The sequence below is a fragment of the Anomaloglossus baeobatrachus genome, chromosome 8 (genome assembly GCF_048569485.1).
Source record: "Anomaloglossus baeobatrachus isolate aAnoBae1 chromosome 8, aAnoBae1.hap1, whole genome shotgun sequence".
Classification (NCBI taxonomy): domain Eukaryota; kingdom Metazoa; phylum Chordata; class Amphibia; order Anura; family Aromobatidae; genus Anomaloglossus; species Anomaloglossus baeobatrachus.
The window spans coordinates 71629006-71652210 of NC_134360.1; the positions used below are offsets into that span (position 1 = coordinate 71629006).

General features: G+C 41.5%; 1 protein-coding gene across 4 annotated transcripts in view; it reads right to left on the reverse strand.

Annotated features, from left to right (window-relative positions):
* CACNA1I (calcium voltage-gated channel subunit alpha1 I) overlaps positions 1-23205 on the reverse strand; it is a 1217075-nt gene that overhangs the window by 217113 nt on the left and 976757 nt on the right. For all 4 annotated transcript variants that reach the window (XM_075321783.1, XM_075321781.1, XM_075321782.1 and 1 more), the window contains 4 exons: positions 19785-19875; positions 19433-19629; positions 15755-16153; positions 3931-4031 (listed from right to left, as the gene is read on the reverse strand). In XM_075321783.1, coding sequence (XP_075177898.1) covers positions 3931-4031; positions 15755-16153; positions 19433-19629; positions 19785-19875 — 788 coding nt within the window. The remainder of the gene's footprint in view (positions 1-3930; positions 4032-15754; positions 16154-19432; positions 19630-19784; positions 19876-23205) is intronic.

A 23205-nucleotide genomic window follows, 5' to 3' on the forward strand; every position in this document is an offset into this window, starting at 1 on the left:
GGCAAGTATTATAAAGTGATTTTTACGTACTACACAGTGGCCTGGGCTCTTATATACAGCATGTTAGAATGCTGTATATAAGAGCCAAGTGGTGATGACCGCAGCTTATAGGCGCCAAATCTGGTGACAGGCTCCCTTTAAATAGGCTAGCTCTAAATTCATTACCTTATGTCTAGTAACACATTGGTGATCTTTTGGCCTTGAAATAGTAATTGTTTTGGCATAAGTTCCACTAGGTATTGAAGTTATTATACAGGAATATTGTCCCATGCGGACAGGATTGGCTTCTAACAGTTGGCTCAAATTAGACAGAGTGCTCTGAACAGTTTGTTCTACGTGATCCAAAGAAACTCAACAGGATTAAGATCTGAAGATTGTGAAGGCCAAAGAAGCCAGGAAAACCTATTGTCATGTATTTGGAAACAATCCATATCCATATGACTTTGTCGGATGGTGCTTTGTCCTACTCAAAGTGTCCTTCAGCTATAAAGTAAATAACGGTTATGAAGGGATGAATTTGACATCTATGTTTAGGAAAGTCCTTAAAGCGCAACTGCACATCCACTCATTTAAAGGACCCAGGGTGTACAAAAAACAATTCTTACACTATCACTCCACTTTTACCATCCAAATGTTATACAATTTTGAAGAAGAGTTTATCGATTAATGCTACTTTTACCAAATTCTGTCCTTTCGTCAGAATGATGCAACAGATATCTGGATTCAGTCAATGTATTTCTACTTATCAGTGATCCAATTTTTCCACATTTGCCACTGGAGTATTGCTTTTCTGGACAATTATAACAATTAAAGGGAACCTGTCACCAGATTTTGATCTTCTAAACTAAAACTAGCACCTTAAGCAGCTCCTGTGCTGCATTATATAAAGGTGCACGGTACCCCCTGACTCCCCTGTATACCCCACAAATACCTTTATAAAATCTCCTGCCCTGTATGTAAATTGTTCGGTCTGGTCCGATGGGTGACCTAATCTGCTCCTCCGCAGGGGCGAGCTAACATGCTAAGAGGGTCGACTAGCCAGGCAACTAATATCCTTGTGACTAGTCCCTGGATTCATTAGCATCTAATCAACAGTATTTAGAATTACTTTTTCTAAAGATCTCTTTATTTATGGTACTGTATGCAAGGACGGTTAAAACTGCTAGTGGTTCTGTGTGCATTGATATTCACCCAGAACTGTTAGTGGTTCTGTGAGCGTAGATATTCACCCAGAACTGCTAGTGGTTCTGTGTGCGTACATACTCACCAAGAACTGCTAATGGTTCTGTGTGTGTACATACTCACCCAAAACTGCTAATGGTTCTGTGTGCGTAAAATCTTCACCCAAAACTGCTAGTGGTTCTGTGTGCGTAGATATTCACCCAGAGCTGCTAGTGGTTCTGTGTGCGTACAGTCTCACCCAGAACTGCTAGTGGTTCTGTGTGCGTACAGTCTCACCCAGAACTGCTAGTGGTTCTGTGTGCGTACAGTCTCACCCAGAACTGCTAGTGGTTCTGTGTTCACTGGGAACCTGACAGGTTCCCTTTAACCTGTGAGGCATGAGAGGAGCAAGATCATGCTTTTCTAAAGTTTTGTGTGAAATGATAGGAAAATTTTAGAGTAAGTAAACTTTCAATTTTATCTTTTATAATTTTTGTTCAGCATGGAAAGTCTTGAAACTCTGCAAAATAATTTAATAAGGGATTAGTCTTCGATTCTATAAAAAAAAAATGCAAATCCCTCCTTTTCCCCAATCTTTTTTACCTATCTTCAGCTGTCTTTATATCAGAACTTACTCACTTGGAGTACAGCTGCTGGCAGTGATGGGTCAGCACCTGGCTCCTCCTTTGAGTTTTTTGCTCATCAGAACAATTTTCTGCAGCAGTCGATCCACAGAGTTAGTGAGATAAAGGTGCTGATACTTTTACTGTCATCATTTGTACTCCAAATGAGGAGTCCATTCTGATATCAATGCAGCTAAAGATAGGCAAATACATGTAGAGTAGAGATAAGAAGGGGATATACAGACACACACACATATATATATATATATATATATATATATATATATATATATATATATATATATATATATATATATACACATACACTCACACAGTGGGTGAAATAAGTATTGAACGCATCACCAATTTTCTAAGTAAATATATTTCTAATGCTGCTATTGACATGAATTTCTCAGCAGATGTTGATAATAACCCATCTAGTCCACACACAGGCAAAGGAATGAAACCATAGATATTAATAAATTTATTAAAGTGTAAAAATGACATGGTGAAAAAGTATTGAACGCGGTTACTGAAATGCATGTAATACTCTGTACAAAAGCCTTTGTTGGTGATGACAACTTTAAAGAGGCTCCAGTATGTAGAAACTAATCGCATGCATGGCTCACTTGTGATTTTGGCCCATTCTTCCACACAAAAACTCTTCAAATCCTGCCCTAAGGGCTTCTTGTATAAACTCTGATCTTTAGTTCCTTCCATAAATTCAGTCTTGGATTCAGGTCCAGTGATCGGCTTGGCCATTCTAGCAGCTTTATTTTCTTTCTCTGAAACCAATTGAAAGTTTCCTTGTTTGGGATCATTGTCTTGCTGAAATGTCCACCCTCAATTCATCTCCATCATCCTGATAGATGGTAGCAGTCTTTTATCAAGAACATTTGTCCATATGAAATTTACCAATGCCGTATGCTGAAAAACAGCCCCACACCATGATGTTCCCACCTCCAAGCTTCACTTTTGGTATGGGTGGGGTGATATGCAGTGTCTTTTGGTCTTTAAACATGGTGTGTATAATGGCATCCAAAGAGTTCAATGTTGGTCTCATCTCACCAGACTATATTCTCCGAGTATTTCACAGACTTGTCTAAATGTTATGCAGCAAACTTTAAACATACTTGAATATGCTTTTGTATAGCAAAGGAGTCTTGCCTGGTGAGCGTGCATACAGGCCATTGATGGTGAGTGCATTACTTATTGTCTTCTTTAAAACAATTGTACCTGCTGATTTCAGGTCTATCTGTAGCTCTCCACAGGTGGATCTTGGCTCTCAGACAACTCTTCTGAATAATTTTGACTCCAATATCTGAAATGATGTTCTTTACACTTACAGATTATGGCCCCAGCAGTGTTCACTGGAAGTTTCAGTAGTTTATAAATTCTTCTGTAACCAATGCCATCAGTATGTTTTTCCACAATATATTTGTGAAGGACTTAAGACAGCTCACTTGTTTTACCCATCATGAGATGTTTCTTGTGTGGCACCTGTTTATAGACCATCAGTTCAACGAGCTGATATTATTGCTTTCTAATTTCTGATAGATTTCTGCTGGTGTTATGACTTACCATAGCTTTTTGCACCTCTCTTTCTTCATGTGTTCAATACTTTTTTCCCTGTCTCATTTCTCATTATTAGACATCACTAAATTTATGGACATCTAAGGTTTGATTTCTTTTCCTGGGTTGATCGGATGGGTTGTTACTGCCATTTGGTGAGAACTTCATGTCAATAGCAATTTTAGAATTATATTAACTTAGAAAATTAGTGACGTGTTCAATAAAATATGTATATATTAATTTATATAAAATTTTAATTACTTTTTAACACTAGAAGTCCCAGAGAGGGGTCATTTAACATTTCTACCTTTGGAACCCAGGGAGCTCGAAATTTCTGTGACTTCTAGTGTTAATGCTTTAAATTTAGGAAGTTTCTTAATTGGTAAAGGTCCAATAATGTCAACAGCCATTAAGCCTTTTCTTTATAGTCTATATCTAGAGTGGGCCCCTTTAGAAACCTGCAACATGCTACTTTAATGAGAAACCCAATGAAATTGCCATGAGGCAACAGGCTGGACCACCGACATTTTTAGCTTCCCTAGTAAGATACAACAAATAGGCATTAATGTGTTACCTGTTTTGCGGTGAGAAAAGAAATATGGACCAGTCTTCCCGTAATTCACACCAATCAGGCCGATACACTTCAATCATTTTTCTTATTCGGAAGCATAAACTCTGCAGAGAGAAGCGATAATATCTTATGACGGCATACTGCACTACTCCTGTCTTCTTTTTTTATTTTCACTTAGCATTTACAAGTCACTTGTTTATGTGTAATTGGAACTGTCATCTGCTGCCACAATTCAGCAATGTGTCATTTTTCCAGTAAACTCTGTGCATGTCACAGTGTTTACTCCGCAATCCTAAAAACACCATTACTTTCCGCTGCCATCAGTCCCTTTCATGTAAATACTTGGCAAGGATCCTCTGAAGAGTAATATTGTGCTGATTATGGCCAATCCAGGTCTCTGTTGACTCGAGTCGACACATCTCTATTTAATGATTAATTATATGTTATCATATTATAATTGCTGCTTAATTGTTGCTAAATCATGTTTACCACACTGCATAAGTAATATTAGTCTGTATCAGACACAGTAGCGCTCACATAGGCCCTAGAGACTCATCACAATCTCTGTACGTGTCCATATAGAGCGCCAATATAGTGGTCAATTATTGCATTCTATTTTTTTTTTAAATCAGATCTTTTTTTATTAAATCATTAGGGATCAATACAGAGAGTATTTCACTTTTCATATAACTGATAACAATAAACAGATAAACACATGTGGTTTATAAATCAGGTTCTTTCTCTGCATGTATGTAAATATAGTAATAGAGTTCTCAAATCATAATTATATTATATAGCTTGAGCCTACAAACCTCGTGGCTCTACAAATAAACAAAACTTAAATTATGCAATAATGCCTCAGACTAACAGGAACACCTCCTCCATCAGCCGTGTCGCTCCACATCATACTGCTATACTCTCCCGCCCCTCCCTCTCCGTGCAGTCATCCATGAAACCGTTCCAGTCCTCTCTCACCTCTTCATTCAAAGTCCACTTCGTCACAGAAAAGACTAGTTTTAATTCCCTTCCTCACACATGCCATCACTGCAAGCACAACAGTAACCGGTCCAGCATTGCATCCCGAACCAGTGCACTAGAGGGTAGGCCCGGCAACTCCATCCATGGCCGCCAAATGCTGTAAAACTTTTTCAATGTTTTTCTTTTTAAATAAACTCCCCTTTCCAATCTTATGACGTTATTTAATTTGTTTTTGAGCTCTGGTAATGTTGGTGGTAGAGGGTCTAACCAGTGATATGCAAGTAGCTTTCTTGCTTGATACAAGATACGTGCTATTCCCAGGGCTGTTGGAGAATCCGGATCCACTTCTCCTTCCCACAGACTCAACAGGCACAGGCGGGGCGACGGTTGTATTGTGATATGATATATTTGATCTATAAGTCCCAGGGTTTGGTTCCAGAAATCACCAATGTGTCCACACTCTCACATAACATGCATCAAATGGGCATCATCCTGTCCACACCTAACACACTGTGTGTTTGGTCTGAGTCCCATCTTAAATAGTAGACTGGGAGTTTTATATACCCTGTGGATGAGATATATTTGAGACAGCTTTTGGCACTCCGATACCGCCAGTTTAGGAACTTGTTCCAATATATCAGACCACTGCCCTTCCGTCAGGGGACCGACGTCTCGTTCCCATTTGCTTTTAACAATCAATGGATGTGTTTCCAGATGGGCAGGTAGTAATTTTTTATATAGTTCCGAAATAAGACCCTTAGAGGACTCAGATGTAAGCAGCCTATGTAATGTTTGATTATGTGTCACTGTTACCGGGTTTGTCCTCCCCTGTCTTTCCAGTGCGTGTCTCAGCTGCAAATACTGATAAAAGAAGACATGCGGAAGGTGAAACTCCGTTCTCAGTTGTTCAAAGCTTTTAAGAGTATTATTTTGTAGTACTTGTGACACTAAATGGATCCCTTTATCCTCCCATCCTCTGAACCCTACTAATTTTTTAATTTCTGGCAAGTCGGGGTTCTGCCACAGTGGCCAGAGCTCTGTAGGTCCGCTTATCCCCAAAAGAGACTTACCCCTGTCCCACACCCGGAATATCCTAGCCAGTGTGGGATATCGTGCCCCATTTATCTGTCTTTGTCCCACATCCAACCGGCAACCTGGGTACTTCCATACTGATCCCTCTCTCACTATATCACCACTGGTATCATACCCTCCTTCTTTGCCCCAACCCCTCAGATGTTGCATCTGGGAGGCTATATAGCATATATATGGGTTTGGTACCGCCAGTCCTCTCTCATCCTTTCCCCGCTGTAGCACTTCCAGTCGAATCCTAGCTTGCTTTTTCTTCCAAATAAGTTCCCGGAATATTGTATTAATTTTTACAAAAAATTCCCTACATATCCACACTGGAGAATTATGTATAAGGTATAGTAATTGTGGCATCATTACCATTTTAATTAAATTGGATCTGCCGATATTTGATAGCGGCAAACGGCACCAGGTATGCTATTTTGCTCGGAATCGCTGTAACAGGGGTTCCAGATTTAGGGCCTGAAAATCCTTCGGGATTGGGCTGACAATTACTCCCAGATATTTAAACTCCCGGACCCCAGGAACTGGAATCTGTAAGTCCGAAAAGTCCCCCGGAAGGGGGTCCAACGGCATTAAAGCCGACTTGGACCAGTTGATTCGTAGACCAGACCTCTGTCCAAATTCCCGAATGATATTCATTGCCGGCAAAATCGAGGAACGTACCCTGTCTAAATATAAGAGTAGATCGTCTGCATATAATGATATCTTTTGTTCCACGGCTCCACACCGAAATCCCTCTACCTCCCTGGATTTCCGTATTGCCACTGCCAACGGATCCACTGCAGTCGCGAATAGCAAGGGTGAAAGCGGGCACCCCTGTCTAGTACCTCTTCCAAGAGGAAAAGACTCGGCGACCCTGCCATTAACCTTAACCTTCGCCACCGGTGAGTCATATAGCAGTTTTACCCAATTTATGAATCTATGTCCAAAGCCCATTTTCCGAAGTACAGCCCACATATATTCCCATTCAAGGCTATCGAACGCCTTAGCGGCGTCTAAAGACAAAATTGCCCTTTCCCCTGGCTTCTCAGAACTATGTTGAATTCCCAAATATAATTTCCTGAGATTCATAGATGTGGCTCTGCATGGAATGAATCCTGTCTGATCACTCTGCACTATAGATGAGATGACTCGGGACATCCTATTGGCGAGCACCTTGGCCAGCAATTTAATGTCTGTTTGTAGGAGAGAGATTGGGCGATACGAATCCGGGATCTCTGGATCTTTTCCGGGTTTTAATATTAAGACTATTAAGGCTTCCCTCATAGAGGATGGGAGGACCCTCTGCCTTTCAGATTCTTCAAATACCTTAAGTAGTTTGGGTAGCAGTAAGGGTGCATACGTTTTATAAAACTCTCCAGGCAGGCCATCCGTTCCCGGAGCTTTTTCATTTTGTGTCTGGCCAAGCGCTTCCTCCAGTTCTTCCAATGAGATGTCCCGATCCAGCAATTCCCTGTTTACATCACTCAGTGTAGGAAGAGAGAGAGCATCCAAATACTGCTCAATCTCAGTCTCCGTGAGGTCACAGTCTGATGTGTATAGCCGCATATAATACCTCTTTATTTCTCTTATTATATCCTCGCTTGCTGTTACAAAGTCACCTGATTCCGTCTTTAACCTATTTATATAAGAAGATCCTTCCTGTGCTCTAATGACTGTGGCCAGTAGGTGCCCCACGCCCTCCCCCGCCATAAAATAATTTTGTTTACGGAAATAGCGTTTATTTTCTGCCACCGACATGAGATTTTCTTTGAGTGACATCTGTGCCTTCTCTAGAGTGTTTTTAGTTTCTACTGTCGGGTTGAGCACCACCGCAGCCTCCGCATCAGAAACCTCCTGAATCAGACTCTGGGTGTAACATTTGGTTTGATTTTTGCGTATGCATATTTCTCTAATATATATGCCCCTTACCACAGCTTTCATAGAGTCCCAAACTATGTGTGGCGGTGCAGAGCACTCATTAAGATGAAAGTATTCCAGAATGTTATCATATAGAGATCCCCCAATAAGCTGGATCCAGAAGGGATTAAGTTTCCAGATAGGCCTGGGCAGAGCGAGGGGGTTTCCCCATGCAAGCGTAACATGTAATGGTGAGTGATCAGATACACTTCTAGGTAGGTAGTCCACCTTTTGTGTATATGAGGCCATAAGTGCGTTTCCAATAGCCAAGTCTATCCGTGACATGGTGTGGTGGGAGCTAGAGTAACAGGAGAATTGTTTGGTTGTGGGGTGTTGGGCACGCCAAAGATCTACAAAACCCAGCTCTGTTAGCAGTCTAGCAAATGAAGTCGGGGCGGCGTTCTCCGATATGTTTCCCGAGTGTAATTTATCTAGATAGGGACGTAAGTAATTATTAAAATCCCCTATCAAAAGCGTCGGCACAGATGGAAGGGAATCTAAAATAGACAATATCCTTTTTACCGGTTCGACTGAATATGGCGGAGGGATATATATCGCAACCAGAATAAATTGTATACCATACAGCGTGCAAAGCAAACATACAAATCTGCCCCCCGGGTCAATCACTGATTTGGTACATGAGAAAGGGATGGATTTGTGCACCAACAAACTCACACCCCGTGCATGGGTCGAGTATGTGGAATGATATTCATGCGCGATCCATCCCTTCCTCAGCCAATGAACATTATCCCTGACCATGTGGGTCTCTGAGAGACATAAAATAGCCGGTAAAAGTTTCTGTAGGTGAGTAAATATAGCACATCTTTTGTTCGCATCTCCGAGCCCTCTAACATTCCACGCTACAATATTTAAAGATGTCGCCATAAGCGTAGACTAAGATATGATCCGGACGGATACTTCATACCTGGAGGAGAGAGGCGTTCTCCACCGATTCTCAAAAACATTAGGTTGAGCGACACGACTGAGGCACACCACACTTCCCAAACAGATTGCATCATACAACAATAAACAAGAAAAACAAGGAGAGAGATAGGGCTCCGCACACCAGTGCGCAGTGCCCCTGCCCTCAAAATCAAGTGTATCTTACACATTTCTCCCAAATAGAGAGAATCAGGGCTAAAAACACGCCCCAAGTCCATGCAGGGAGGAGGGTCCACAACTCGCTAGTGCAGCGTGTGTCCACAATGAACCGGCCGTCTCCCAACCTGGATCCTAGATGAATTTAACTGTAATGAGCTCACCAGCATAGCGTCCCAAACAAAAACAACGCCTGGCGGCATAAAGGGAAATCTCAGGTATTCTTCCTCCTCAGGGACCTCTCATTGATATCCAACCAAGACAATGCCGCCCCAGCCGTATCAAAAAAATGAGTCTCTCCGTTCGCGGCAATCCGCAGCTTAGCAGGGTACATCATGGAGTATGGCACTTGTAGGTTGCGCAATCGTTTTTTGATCTCAATAAATTGCACTCTTTTACGTTGCACTTCCATGGAGAAATCAGGAAATATTGATATCTTCCTCCCATCAATTGCAAGTTCTTTGATATCTCTGGCTCTGCGCAGGATAGTGTCCCTATCTTTATAGTGCAGTAGTTTAATCAGAATAGGACGTGGGGGTGCTCCCGGCTGTGGGGCACACGCAGGGACCCTGTGCACTCTTTCAATGGTGAAAAAAGAGGATAGTATGTCTTTTCCCATGGTGTCTTTAAGCCATTTTTCAAAGAAATTCAGTGGGTCATTGCCCTCCATCCTCTCTGGGACCCCCACCAGTCTCAACTTACTTCTGTGGGAGCGGTTCTCTAAATCATCCACCTTGTTTAGCAGTGTGGAGATATTTTGCGTGGCCTTTCCCAGCTCTCGTGACATTGGTGGTAATTTATCCTCTGTTGTACTCACTCTTTCCTCCAGCTCCCCCATTCTGACAGTCATCCCTTGCAGCTCACGTTTAATACAGGCCATATCTGAGGTGACAGTTCCCATCTGGCTGCTTAGAGTGGCCAATGTGGTAATGTGGCACGCTAATTGTAAATTTTTTCAAATCAATATTCTTTTCACCCATTGCCCATGGTATCCAAAACATGAGGTAGACTCATGGGCCGGTGCCTACTATATCTAATTTATAATATGACACTGCACGCACTGGTCATGGTTGAGGTGCCTGCCGACCAAATGTCTAAAGGGTTACTGCTAAAATATTAAGCTATTCTCTTTCCAGAAGATTAATTACTTTTTACTTTCTTATTGCTATGGGTACAGCCATGGCAAAGAGTGTTGGCACTCTTGAAATTGTTCCAGAAAATGAAGTATTCCACCTTTTGGAATAAATAACTTCAATCAATATGTTCCTATAACTGTCAACACGCTTCTTACACCTCACAACTGGAATTTTGGACCATTCCTTTTTTGAAAACAGCTCCAGGTCTCTCATATTTGAAGGCGCCTTCTCCCAACTGCAATTCTAAGATCTATCTACACGTGTTGGATTTAGATCTGGACTCATTGCTGCCACTTCAGAACTCTCCATTGCTTTGTTTTCATCCATTTCTGGCAGCTTCTTGAACTATGTTTGGGGTCATTGTCCTGGTGGAAGTCCTATGACCTTGGATGCACATCAAGCTTTCTGACACTGGGCACTACATTGTGACTCAAAATCCTTTGTTAATCTTCAGATTTCATGATGCCTTGCACATAGTCAAAACATCCAGTACCAGAGGCAGCAAAACAAACCCAAGACATCTTTGAGCCTCCACCACATTTGACTGTAGGTACTGTGTTCTTTTCTTTGTAGGCCTCATTCCATTTTTAGCAAACAGTAGAATGATGTGCTTTACCAGAGCTCTATCTTGGTATCATCTTTCCACAAGATGCTTTTTCAGAAGGATTTGGGCTTACTTAAGTACATTTTGGCAATCTGCAGTCTTGCTTTTCTATGTATTTATGTCAGCAGTGGGGTCCTCCTGGATGTCCTGCTATAGTGTTTCATTTCATTCAAATGTGGACAGATAGCTTGCACTAACACTGATGCACCCTGGGCCTGCAGGACAGCTTGAATTTCTTTGGAACTTGATTGGGATGGCTCATCCACTATCCAGCTCATCATATGTTGCAACCTTTCATCAAGTTTCACTGTTGTACACATTCAAGAAGATTAGCTACAGTGCCATGAATTATAATCTTCTTGATTATGTTGCACACAGTGGACAAAGGAACATCAAGATCTCTGGAGTTGAACTTGTAAACTTCAGATTGTTGAGTTTTTTCAACAATTTTGGTTCTCAAGTCCTCAGACAGTTTTTTTCTCCTCTTTCTCTTCTCCATGCTTAGAGTGGCATCCACAGATACACAATGGAAAGATTGAGTCAACGTCTTCCGTTTGTATCTGATGTTAGGTGTGATTTTCATATTGCCCACACCTATTACTTGTCACAGGTGAGTTTGAATGAGCATCACATGCTTGAAACAGTTATATACTTATAATTTCGGAAAAGTACCAACAATTTTGTCCAGTCCATTGTTAAAGTTTTGTGTGACATTATGACCAATTTAACTTTTTATCTCAGTTTTTTTTGTAATTTCAATACACACATAGGAAATAACAAAATGTGTAATTGCAAAAATTTTCTGGGAGAAATAGTTCATTCTCTGGAACAATTTCAACTATGCCAACACTTTCAGACATGACCGTATGTTAATTTTCACACTATTTAAATTATATTTTCCGAAGTCAAAGTACAGACAACCTATTGATTTCAAACAGCATTACACAGACATACCATTGATTTCAATGTAAACTGAGTAATGCAAATTTTTCCTGCCGGGGAATTAAATACTTGCTGCTGGGTTCTCCAACAGATTACATCTGATCACTAGACATTACAGCAGCTGGACGCACTGAGATCAACCTTTTCTTGGAGGATCCTTCTAACAGAAAGTGATTGTGCAAAGAAGACAGATAATATTAAAAAGTCATAGTAAATCTGATGATTTTTCTAATTTTCTTGGTCTATTTTTAGAGCAATGTACGTCCACCAAATGATTAATGTGCAATCAATTCTATTCTTTGTGCATATTACATTCAAATGAAAGAGAAATTAAAGAGGATATCAGGTTATGGTATTAAAATACTGCTGCTCGGGGTGTTCAGAGAGACCACAGCGCAGACCAGAGCCGCAGCGAAAAAGGATACTATTGGATTGTGAGCTGATTTTCCATTACAGCATTAATAAAATGTGTGAGCTACATAAAAGTAAATAAGTAAAAAGATCAGGTAAGTCCTACATACGGTACAGTATTCAGAACAGTATGAGGAGTCAGGGGGATAGGTGCGGACACCGCATGTAGAGTGAGGGGGGATGGGTTCAGACACAGTATGAGGAGGGTGGATGGGTGCGGACACAGTATGAGTGAGGGGAGGATGGGTGCGGATATAGTAGGAGGAGTGAGGGCGTTGGGTGCAGACACAGCATGAGCAGGGGGGTTGGGTGCGGACGGACACAGTATCAGGAGTAAGGGTGAATGAGTGCGGACATAGCATTGAGAGAGTAAGGGATAGGTGCAGGCAAAGTATGTAGAGAGGGGGGACAGGTGCAGACATAGTATGGGAAGTGCAGACATAGCATTGGGAAAGAGGGGGATGGGTGCAGACAAAGTATGTAGAGAGGGGGGATGGGTGCGGATACTGTATGAGGAGTGAGGGGGGATGAGTGTGGACACAGTATGAGGAGTGAGGGGGGATGTGTGCGGACACAATATGAGGAGGAGGATGGGTGCGGACATAGTATGGGAAGCAAGGAGGTGATGACTACGGAGGTCGTTATGACACCATATGGGATGATAAAAATGGCACATAATAAAGACTGGGTAGTGTGTGTGGGGACGGTTTGTAGAAAGGACTTCATTGTGGGATAGTGTGAGGCCACAGCATGGAGGGGACAGTATGGTGAGAAATGGAGAGTGTGATGAGAGGGAACAGTATAGAAACTGGTAAGTATAGGCGGACACAGTGTAGAGTACAGTGTGAACAGGGGACACAGTATAGAAAGGAGAGGTCAGTGTGAAGGTCATGTACCATAAGAGGGACTGTGTGTGCATCATGTTTTGTGCATGAAACACAGGGAAATTATTTATTCAGGACCACAGTGTGGGGCGGATATTTTTATTCAGGGACATTATAATGACACTCTTATTTTTCAGGCATCGTGTCGGGATGTACTGCAGAAAAGCGGAGAAGATGGAAATCTGCAGAGATGAGCTGAAAATTCATCATGGCATCTGGACAAGATAAAGAATAGAAAAAGAATGACTTTTCTGAGACAACGTCATCTATAAGGTACCTGGATGTAAATGATTATTTGTGATACTGACTAATTCTCACTGTGGTTCCTGTGTGGTCTGATAATGACTGATAACTACAACTCCCAGTATCTTCTTACCATTGTCAAGGACATACTGGAAGTTCTAGGTCCATGCAATAAATATACATACAGGGCTGACTTGACATTACAATTAATGAATCATGTACCGATTATTGTAATGTATTCCTGTACTAATGAGGGTTTTTCTGCTGTTTCTGTACTGATAGGGGTTAGATGGATGTATTTCTGTACTGTTGGTGGTTCTGATGATGAATTTAACTACTGATAAGCATTTTGATGTTTTGTTTCTGCACCTATGGTGGTTCTGTTGATGTATTTGTGTACTGATGGGCATTTTGATGCTTTGTTTCTGTACCTATGGTGGTTCTGCTGATGTATTTCTATACTGATGAAGGTATTGATGCTGTGTTTCTGTACTGATGGGGGCACAAGTGATCTCTTTCTGTATCTCTGGTGGCTCTCGGTTGATGTATTCCTGTGCTGTTATAAGTCCCAATCCTGTACAAATGTAACAGTTCAGAACTTGTAACATTACATTATAAAGGGCTATGTTAATAAAGTATTGTGCCATCTGCCAATTTAAGGGTTACTATGTTTTTTAATGTTAGGAGCATTAAAGGGATTGTCCCACATTTGTGATGAGTCTGCACTCACTCTATGTGTCACTCTATGTGACTGCAGACTTCTGAGTTCTCGGTGCACATGCTGTCAGTATTCTCTGGTGCCGGCAGTGAGAGTGGGAGGTCACAAAACCACAAGTATGCTATTTACCTACATGTGGTCATGTGTCGACTAGACATGCATGGTTTTGATCAATGAAAATGAATTGAGTAAGGCCAGACACGTCTAGTCTAAGTATGAAAATCACATATGAATAATTGGTCACACGAAGACTACTCAGGCCGCTTTGGGGGAGGGAGTGGAGTGTAGATGTGGAGTTTTTCCAGAGTGGACAGTGGGACTGTGGAAGGTTTGAGGACTGGAGGTGGAACTGGGTGGAGCCTGGGCGGAGTCTAAAGGGGGCCCTAAAATTTTGCGGGGCCCTGAAATTCTTGGTGGCGGCCCAGGGAATATTTGTAGAAATCGCTTTCTATTATCCATTATTGTGCTCCAGTGCAGAAATCAAGGTTTATAAAGGTATGGTTGGTGAGTTTAGGGTGGAAGAAGTTGGTTGTCCCACAACGTAACCTCAACTGTGTCCAACCATCCTTATCTCAACCCCATCCAACACTTTTGGTATGAACTAATATAGAGATTGTGAGCCAAGTCCTCTCCTCCAACATGAGTGTCTGACCTCATAAATGCTCTTATACATGAATGGAATTTTTTTTTATAGCTGATTAAGGATCTATAATGGGATGTCATAAAAGCAGTACGGTAGTTGTAATATGGAGGTGTCCCAATACTTGTGTCTATATGATGTGTGTACCGAGGCAGAAAAGCCAAAAAGAGGTCTTCAAAGGTGCCGGCTTAAATTATTAGCATCTGAAAACTGACTGACTGATGGATGAACAGACACAAAGAGGGGACGCTCCACGGTATTCACTAAGCACTAAGTATTTGTTTTCCCTATATATTTTCACAAATGAAAAGTTATAGAACATGTGGCGTTAAACTGTAAAATGATTTTTTGGGGAATATCTTGCCAGGAGTTACATGAACCATCTGGTTCAGTTTTACCACCTGTTTGTTCTTATAATAATTAACTGTGATAATTAAAGTGTCTTGTGGTTGTAATTGAAATAAATGTTTCATAAAATGGCAACATTCAGAGCATTCAGTGCAATGTATTAATGATGAAATATAAAAGACCTCTATATAATTAAGTAGGTGAAGAAAAGATGTCACCTGGACTTTTCCTCCAATGAATACATTGGAACAAAGAATTGCCTGCAGCTCAACAGAGTCCATGAGCTGTGCCTGGTATTTGAACCCAGGACCCCTCGCAACCCAAGCAAGACGCCTACCACTAGAATAATGAGGGGAAGTAAAGATGTCACCTGGGCTTTTCCTCCAATGAACACATTGGAACAAAGAATTGCCCGCAGCTCAACAGAGTCTATGAGCTGTGTCTTGGATTTGAACCCAGGACCCCTCACACCTCAAGCAAGAAACCTACCACTAGACCAATGAGGGGAAGTAAAGACGTCACCTGGGCTCTTCCTCCAATGAACACATTGGAACAAAGAATTGGCTGCTGTCCAACAAAGTCCCTGGGCTGTGTCCAGGATTGAAACCCAGGACCTCTCGCACCCCAAGCAAGAAACCTACCACTAAACCAATGAGAAGTAATCTAAATAATAAAGGAGATGTTTAGCAATCTCTGTTCTATGTACTAGTTATACGTAAAAGAGGACATTTTTACCTCCATCATGTGATCTTGTCCCTCTACAACCCCTTTGAAGATACACAGTTGTGCAATGTCCATGTAGTGGATTCATTGACATGCACTAATCCCATTACTTACATAATCAATCTCCTCCTCTTCCTCTTCTTTGTCTTTGCGATTGTTCATCTTGGGGAAAACATCTTTCATAATTTGAGACGCTTTTGCAGATGTGTCATGATATTCTCCAGATGTACAGGTCACTTTGCTGGGTGCCTTGTGATTTGTGTGTAGTCCAGGGTGATCTGGGATATCTTGAGAGCCCTTGTTGTCTAGAGACATAGCCCTCCTGTGTTTTAGGCTGGACGATCTTCTGGAATGGATTCTCTCTCTATGTTCCTCTCCCCTAGAAAGTAAAGATTCGTGTTCTGCTGTACATGGTCTTGGTTTTATACTGGGTCGACGGCCTAAACTGTTCCAGCTGGACCTACGGCTGCCCCATCCACCAGTTCTGTTCCAGTGAGTTGGGCGAGTTCCTGCCTGCAAAGCATGACAAGGATGATATGGTTAATCTTTCAATTCGGTTATCAAAAAAAGCATTTTGTAATTGCAAACAGAAATGTCATAATAAATAATTATGTGCAAAACTATATAGTTTAAGAAGTTAGCTTTGTTTGTACTTAGTAAAGCCAGATTTACAAAAATGCAAAACGGAAGCCGTTCTGCATCTGTATTACTGCCGGAGGTCCTGGCACATCCATAATCTAACGACCTGAATTGGCAAAATAATAAGAACTCGTGATGCTGTTAGCTGGCATATTGGCTGGACAAGGAAATGTGGCGGGTGCAAAAATCCTCCAATATTTGTGTTGAACAGAATATAGGCTATGCTTGCATAGTGCTTTTACATACAAGTGACAGATTTTTAGGGTTTCTGATGTATATCATAGTGTGTCTCTCCGTATGACAGGCAGGTTTGTTTATGGATTTATATTTTTTTTACATTTTGAACAGTACAAACCAAAAAACAAGATATATTCCCTTATGATAGAAGTCAATGACCAGCGTTGTTTGCATATAGTTAACCTTATTGTTTGCTGCTACTCTTAGAATTTTGTTTGTAAAGAGGTTGATACTTTTTTCTCCACTTCACAAGTCCTAAAAGAAAGTTTTGACATGCTAAAAAGAGCAAGCAACTAGAGATATGACAAGTGGCAAAGAAAATTTTCCCTATCAAAATAGTGACCAGGTATATCAACACAGAAGAAAACCTTATGAAAATCTCTTTTAGGCCCCCTTCACTTGTCTGTTTTAAAAACACGTGTTGCACGGTCCATTTTGGTCATCCATGTGTACGTGTGTGTCATCCATGTGTCATCCGTATGTCAACCATGAGTCATCTGTATGTCAACCATGAGTCATCCGTATGTCAACCAAGAGTCATCCATATGTCAACCATGAGTCATGTGTATGTCAACCATGATTCATCCGTATGTCAACCATGAGTCATCTCTATGTCAACCATGATTCATCTGTATGTCAACCATGATTCATCCGTATGTCAACCATGAGTCATCCGTATGTCAACCACGAGTCATCCATATGTCAACCATGTCTCATCCATATGTCAACCATGTGTCATCCATGTTTTTCCGGTATGGTTAAAGGAAGAATGAAATTACAAAGCTTCTCCTATATTTTGCAATGTTAGAAACGCACAGGAAGGCACACGAATGTCCCATCGATGTTAGCTGTGTGCTGTATGTGTTTTTCAAGAACCCATTGACTTGCATGCCTCCATGTGGATAGCAAGGACACACGTGTGGTTCACATGGACATGCTGTCAAAACATGGAGGTATGAAGCTCAACAGAGATATCAATGGGGATCCATGTGATCGTGTCTTCGATATGTGTGAAAATGGACGGCACATGTACCAGAAACACGGACGTGTGAAGGGAGCCCAAACATGAAATCGTCACATTGTGCAAGCCACCTTATCAGTGGACAGCACAGTATAGAGAAGGAGAAGCTGAGCAGAATGATACTGTACATTGGTTTATAGGAAACGACTCTCTAGATCTTGTATTATATTCATTGACATCCCTGGTGTTTGTATGTATACGAGTCCAGTAGCGGTGCTACTAGTGATTGACAGCTATCTCTGCATACACAGTACAGGGAAGACTGTCAATCGCTGAATGGACTGCCCATTGGACTCTGTATATACTAACACCAGGGATTTATTTGAATAAAATGCAAGTTTTTCTGTAAATTTTCCCACAAAAAAACAATAATTGCAATCTAATCAGCTCCTCTTGCTCTTGATTCTCACTTATAAAGTACAGGCAGTGCCATACTGGCACCAAGATGGTGACTGTAATCATACCTTCAGTTTAGAGATTGGATCTTTGATTGAGATTAAACATTATCAAAGGTCCAGAAATGAGTGCGCTTCTTGAGTGGCATGTGCACCGCGTCGGGACTTTGGGGTTGGGTCTTCAGCAGTGATTCCTTCCCTGGCTCTTGCCTCCCCTCTGTTTAAATGTCTCCCCTTTGCCGCCATAATCAACACTATTGCATTGCTGGCCTGTGTGCAGTAAAATGTTCAAGTTTTTCTCCACCTCTTCAATAAATGGGTGCCTGAATCAGCGTATGGGCAAACCGTAATCTCCCAAGCTATTTACTGAGGACACTGTGAACATGACTATGAACGGTGGCAGTGCATGCTGTGATCAAAATAAAAATTTAATCTGCGCATTCATCGCCGCCACTCATTTTTGTCTTTACAGTGTCTTCAATAAAATGGCTCTCGAACATGATACTGCGCACGCGCTAGCCATAGCGTTAGTCGCAGCAGCAAAAGGGAGAAATTTAAATAGAGGGGAGACAGGCAGCCAGGGGAGGAAGCATTACTGAACACCCAACCCACAAAGTCCCAACCCTCTGCGCAAGCCACTCAAGCAATGCACTAATTTCTGGACCTTTGATAACATTTTTCTCTTCAATCAAAGATCCAATCTCTAAACTGAACGTATGTGTCACGATCCCTCTGTGCAGGGAATCTTGCACACAGGTGATGTGTTACTGAGCCTTCCTGAACTCCAGAGTCAGCAGTGACATGTTTCCATTGTGCTGAGCATCTTGCATTAGGAGATGCTCTGCTGTTTTTTCTTTGAGCACTAGCCTACAGGTTGTTTGACAGAACAGGATTCCATGCAGGTTCTGGGAGGTGCTTTTATGCAGGTGTTCCATTTTGCTCTGTTTCATTACTGAGCATGCTCTCCCAGAACCTCGCCAGTCGTACACTCTGGTTCTGAAGTTGTGCTCTTGGCTTGTGTTTGTGCTTGTGTTCTCATCTAAGTGTTCTGACCCCGGTCTGTTGATTGACATCTCTCTGACCACTCACTGTTTTTGTCATTACCTCCTGGCTTCTTACCTAGGACTGTTACTTGACCACGTCTCTGTCTGCTTCCTGAATCTAATACGTACTCTCCTGGAATTCTGACCCTCAGCCTGTGACTTGACTGCATTTCTGTTTACTCCCTGTGTCCTGTCGTGTCCTCCAGTTTCCTAACCCTGACTTGTCTGACTACCCTTCCGCCTATACTATTCATAAGTTGTGACTAGCATCATAGTATGATTTGATTCACCATCCTAGCGCCAGTATTGCACTGAGTTTACTTTATAAGGGAAAATCCTACTGGTTAGTTGCCTTTAAGTATTAACTACCTATTACCAAAGTCTGCTATTTGTTCCAATCTGTGATTAGGTAAGCTACTACAGATATCATTAAAAATATATTCAGATGACCACGTACCTGAGATCTCTGGTCGTAGGTCGTTCGGCCTAGTGACATGACACTGCTTTTCCTGCACTCCATGGCTATATGCATTTGATCCCTTTGTAAAGAATTTCTGGATGTGTTCATTACTCCTCCCGAGATTTCCCGACTGGTGATAGGGTTGTTTTCAAGGTGTCCATTTGGAGTCATTGGAACAGTACAAAGCTTTGGATCTAAACATACAATTAATAAAACCGATGTGCTCATCTACTAACAATTACATGGGCTACATAGACGATTTGTTCAGCTGTAATGTAGTGTGATACAGAATCAGTGACTTGCTTATTAGGACACTTTGAGTGGTCAACCTAATGAGTATTTATTTTACCTGATCCAGTCTGAATTTCGCGATACTTGTCACAGTCATCCATGTTTGAAGAGCTCCTTTCTTCATCAGAATATGACCGATTGGCATCACCCTGTGAGTAAAAAGATTGTAAAGCATTCCTTATATTCAGTTCTGTTTCATATTCATTTATGTCTCATTTTGATTTATTGATGAACAATATAGTGCAACAGTATGAAGGTCACTGAGCAAATTGTATTCTGTACCATTAATTGTGTTTTGCAGACATCCAAACAGTGCATCATAATTCTGAACCCGTAGAACTGTTGAAGATTCCCCTTCACCTTACATTGAACATAAGGGTTACTTAGGCTTTTAGTATATAGGGTACACCTTTTATCTGTATGTGTTATTTAATTTGGATTTTAACATGTGTAAGGAAAGTAAAAGCCCATTTCTGCTGATGAGTGGAGGAAGAGAGGATTAATTGTATCGTGTTCCTAACTGCTGCTGCTGTCATCAATATTGAATACCTATTTTATTCCATAGTTACATCATAGTAAACCACAATTCACTTTTCCTTATATTCCAATGATACAATTTTATTATTCCACTATGCAACATTGAATGTGAGAAAGGTCAATGCATTCTAGGCTTTAAAGGCCCCATGCGTATTAGTCTAAAGTTGGCCAAACCCATTGGTATTGATGTTGACAGTCTAATATGTATGGTGTCCCCCCAAATGTTTCCCGAAGAGATGATGTCAGGTGGGGAGATGGAGGTGGACATAAATCCAGCCTGATGAATTTCAACTGTCATTCCTTGTTCATCGGAATCCCTGGACTGTGTCGAATCAGCGGGGATTTTTTTTTCATTTGAATAAAGTTGTGAACGAGGGTAGGTGTCTTGTTATATTTGTCTGTGTTTGTATGTTTGTGATTTTTTCAGATATCCTTTTTTGTAATGCAACGTATTCAGTGGACAATAACAGATTCTCTAGATTACGGTGGAGTTGTATGTTTGTTTTTGTTTTTTTTTAATAATATGGTAAACCAGGGAAAGTTTCGAGGAGTGTATGTTGAAATAAATAATTATTTTTTGATTGTGTGTGTCTTTTTTGGAGGATTACTGGATTAGCAATGATAGACACCTCTCCATTACTAACCCCTAAGCTTGCTTGATGTCAGCTGACACTACACAGCTGACATCATCCCCATAAATCATTATACCAATTGCCATTGCACCAGGGTAATCTGCAAGAGCCGAGGTGAAGCACCAGAAATGAAGCATCAAATGTGATGCACCACTTCTGGGGCAGCTGCGTGCTGCTATTTTTAGGCTGGGAAGGGCCAAATAACCATTGATCTTGCCAGTCAGATAATATCAGCCTCCAGTTGTCTGCTTTACTTTGCTTGTTACCAAAAATGGGGGAGGACCCCACATTCTTTTTTAAAATTAATTATTAATATATTTGGGTTATCTATCTGTCTATATCTCTATCTATCGTTCCATCTTTTCAGCTATCTATCTCTCTATCTATATCTCTATCTATCTCTCTATCAATCTATCCTTCCATCTATCTGTCTACTTATCTATCATCTCTCTATCATCTTTGCATATCTTGAACACATACAAATCTTTAATTTATTGAATGCATTTAATTCTGAAATGTGATACACGGATGTCACATAGACATCATCCGTGTGCTGTACGTGTTTTCACAGGCCCTAAAGGCCCCGTTACAAGCAACGACATCGCTAACGAGATGTTGTTGGGGTCATGGAATATGGGACGCACATCCGGCCTCGTTAGCGACGTTGTTGCGTGTGACACGTACGAGAGACCGCTAACGATGCAAAATACTCATTAAATCGTTGATTGTTGACACGTCGTCTATTTCTCAAATATCATTAATATCATTGCTGGTGCTAGACGCAGGTTGCTTGTCGTTCCTAAGGCAGCACACATTGCTACGTGTGACACCCCAGGAACGACAAACAACACCGTACCTGCATCCTCCAGCAACGAGGTGGGAATGACTTTCATGCGGCTGCTCTCCGCCCCTCCACTTTGATTGGACGCCTGCCGTGTGACGTCGCTGTAACGCCGCACGAATTGCCCCCTTAGAAAAGAGGCTGTTCGCCGGACACAGCGACGTCGCTAGGAAGGTGAGTACGTGTGACGGGTACTAGCGATTTTGTACTCCACAGTCAGCGATTTGCCCGTGACGCACAAACGACAAAAGCGGGTGCTTTCACGAGCGATGTCGCTGCGTGTAAAGCCCCCTTTAGACTTCCATTGACCCTGGTCATACGTACCGATGCTAATAAAGGACATGTCTCCTTGTTGATCACACGGACACACATGTAGTTCATATGGACACATGGTCCATGTAAAAATACAGAGGTCTGAAGATCAAGAGAGATGTTAATGAGTATGCGTGTGAACGAGTCTCCGGTGCCGGTGAAAACGGATGCCACATGTACCAGAAACACGGACGTTTGAAGGGGGAATTAGTAAATATTTATCCTCCATGAAAAGTAAACAAATATTGACAATTGATTATTGTTGGTGTCTACATTCTGCAATTATTTAGGAAATGTCCAGCCGGTGCCTGTGGTCTATATAATCTGCCACTGGGTGTCATAACTGGATAGATCTAAAATGATTACAGTAAAATGATGTTGACCCTCAAGTACCAAGCACTTTATGAATGAAACACTTGACCCTGTCACACGACAGAAGACTCTTGTGTTACGCATACCAATAAGGTCATTTTAATATTTTCCACTTAAGCAATTGTGGCCAAGATTTGCTAAAAATGCCGGTGGGATAACGGACTGAGCTATTCCCACGTAACATATGGTTGAAACTAATTATAATTAGAGACTTGTAATTGCTGGCTATTTAAACATTAAATCCTTCTAATGCACATTAATATTCGTGTATGCAGCTGTGCCATCAAGCTTGACTTATATCCCTGGAACAACCTGGACACAAGTGAAATGTGTTTAATTAACAATTAGGCAATTTGCCATTAAAACTCCATACATACAGTGTATATTTTTTCTTGTCTTAGTATCTTGCTCGGTTTTGGAATATTCAGGTATTCTGTTCACAAAAATATGTGGATACTTGAGCCTGTTGTCATTGCATAGCATCAAAGAAGGTCCGGCGTGATGTAAAACACACAACAGACAGGGGTTTTACCAAGACAAACAAGGGGTATACCGGGACCACAATAACAATGGTGGGCCCTGATGCTACTGAGATGGAAGATGGACACCTCCTCCACTTACCTGCCACTGTACCCTGCACTCCTAGCCAGTCCCTATAAAGGTTTCTCACCTGTCGCCAAGTAGGAACCTAAAGCCTTGAGAGACCCTGCAATAAGCCCTGGCTAGTGAGTAGGAAGATAAGGATCACTAGTCCCACCGCTGCACTAAAACAACATACCAAGAGA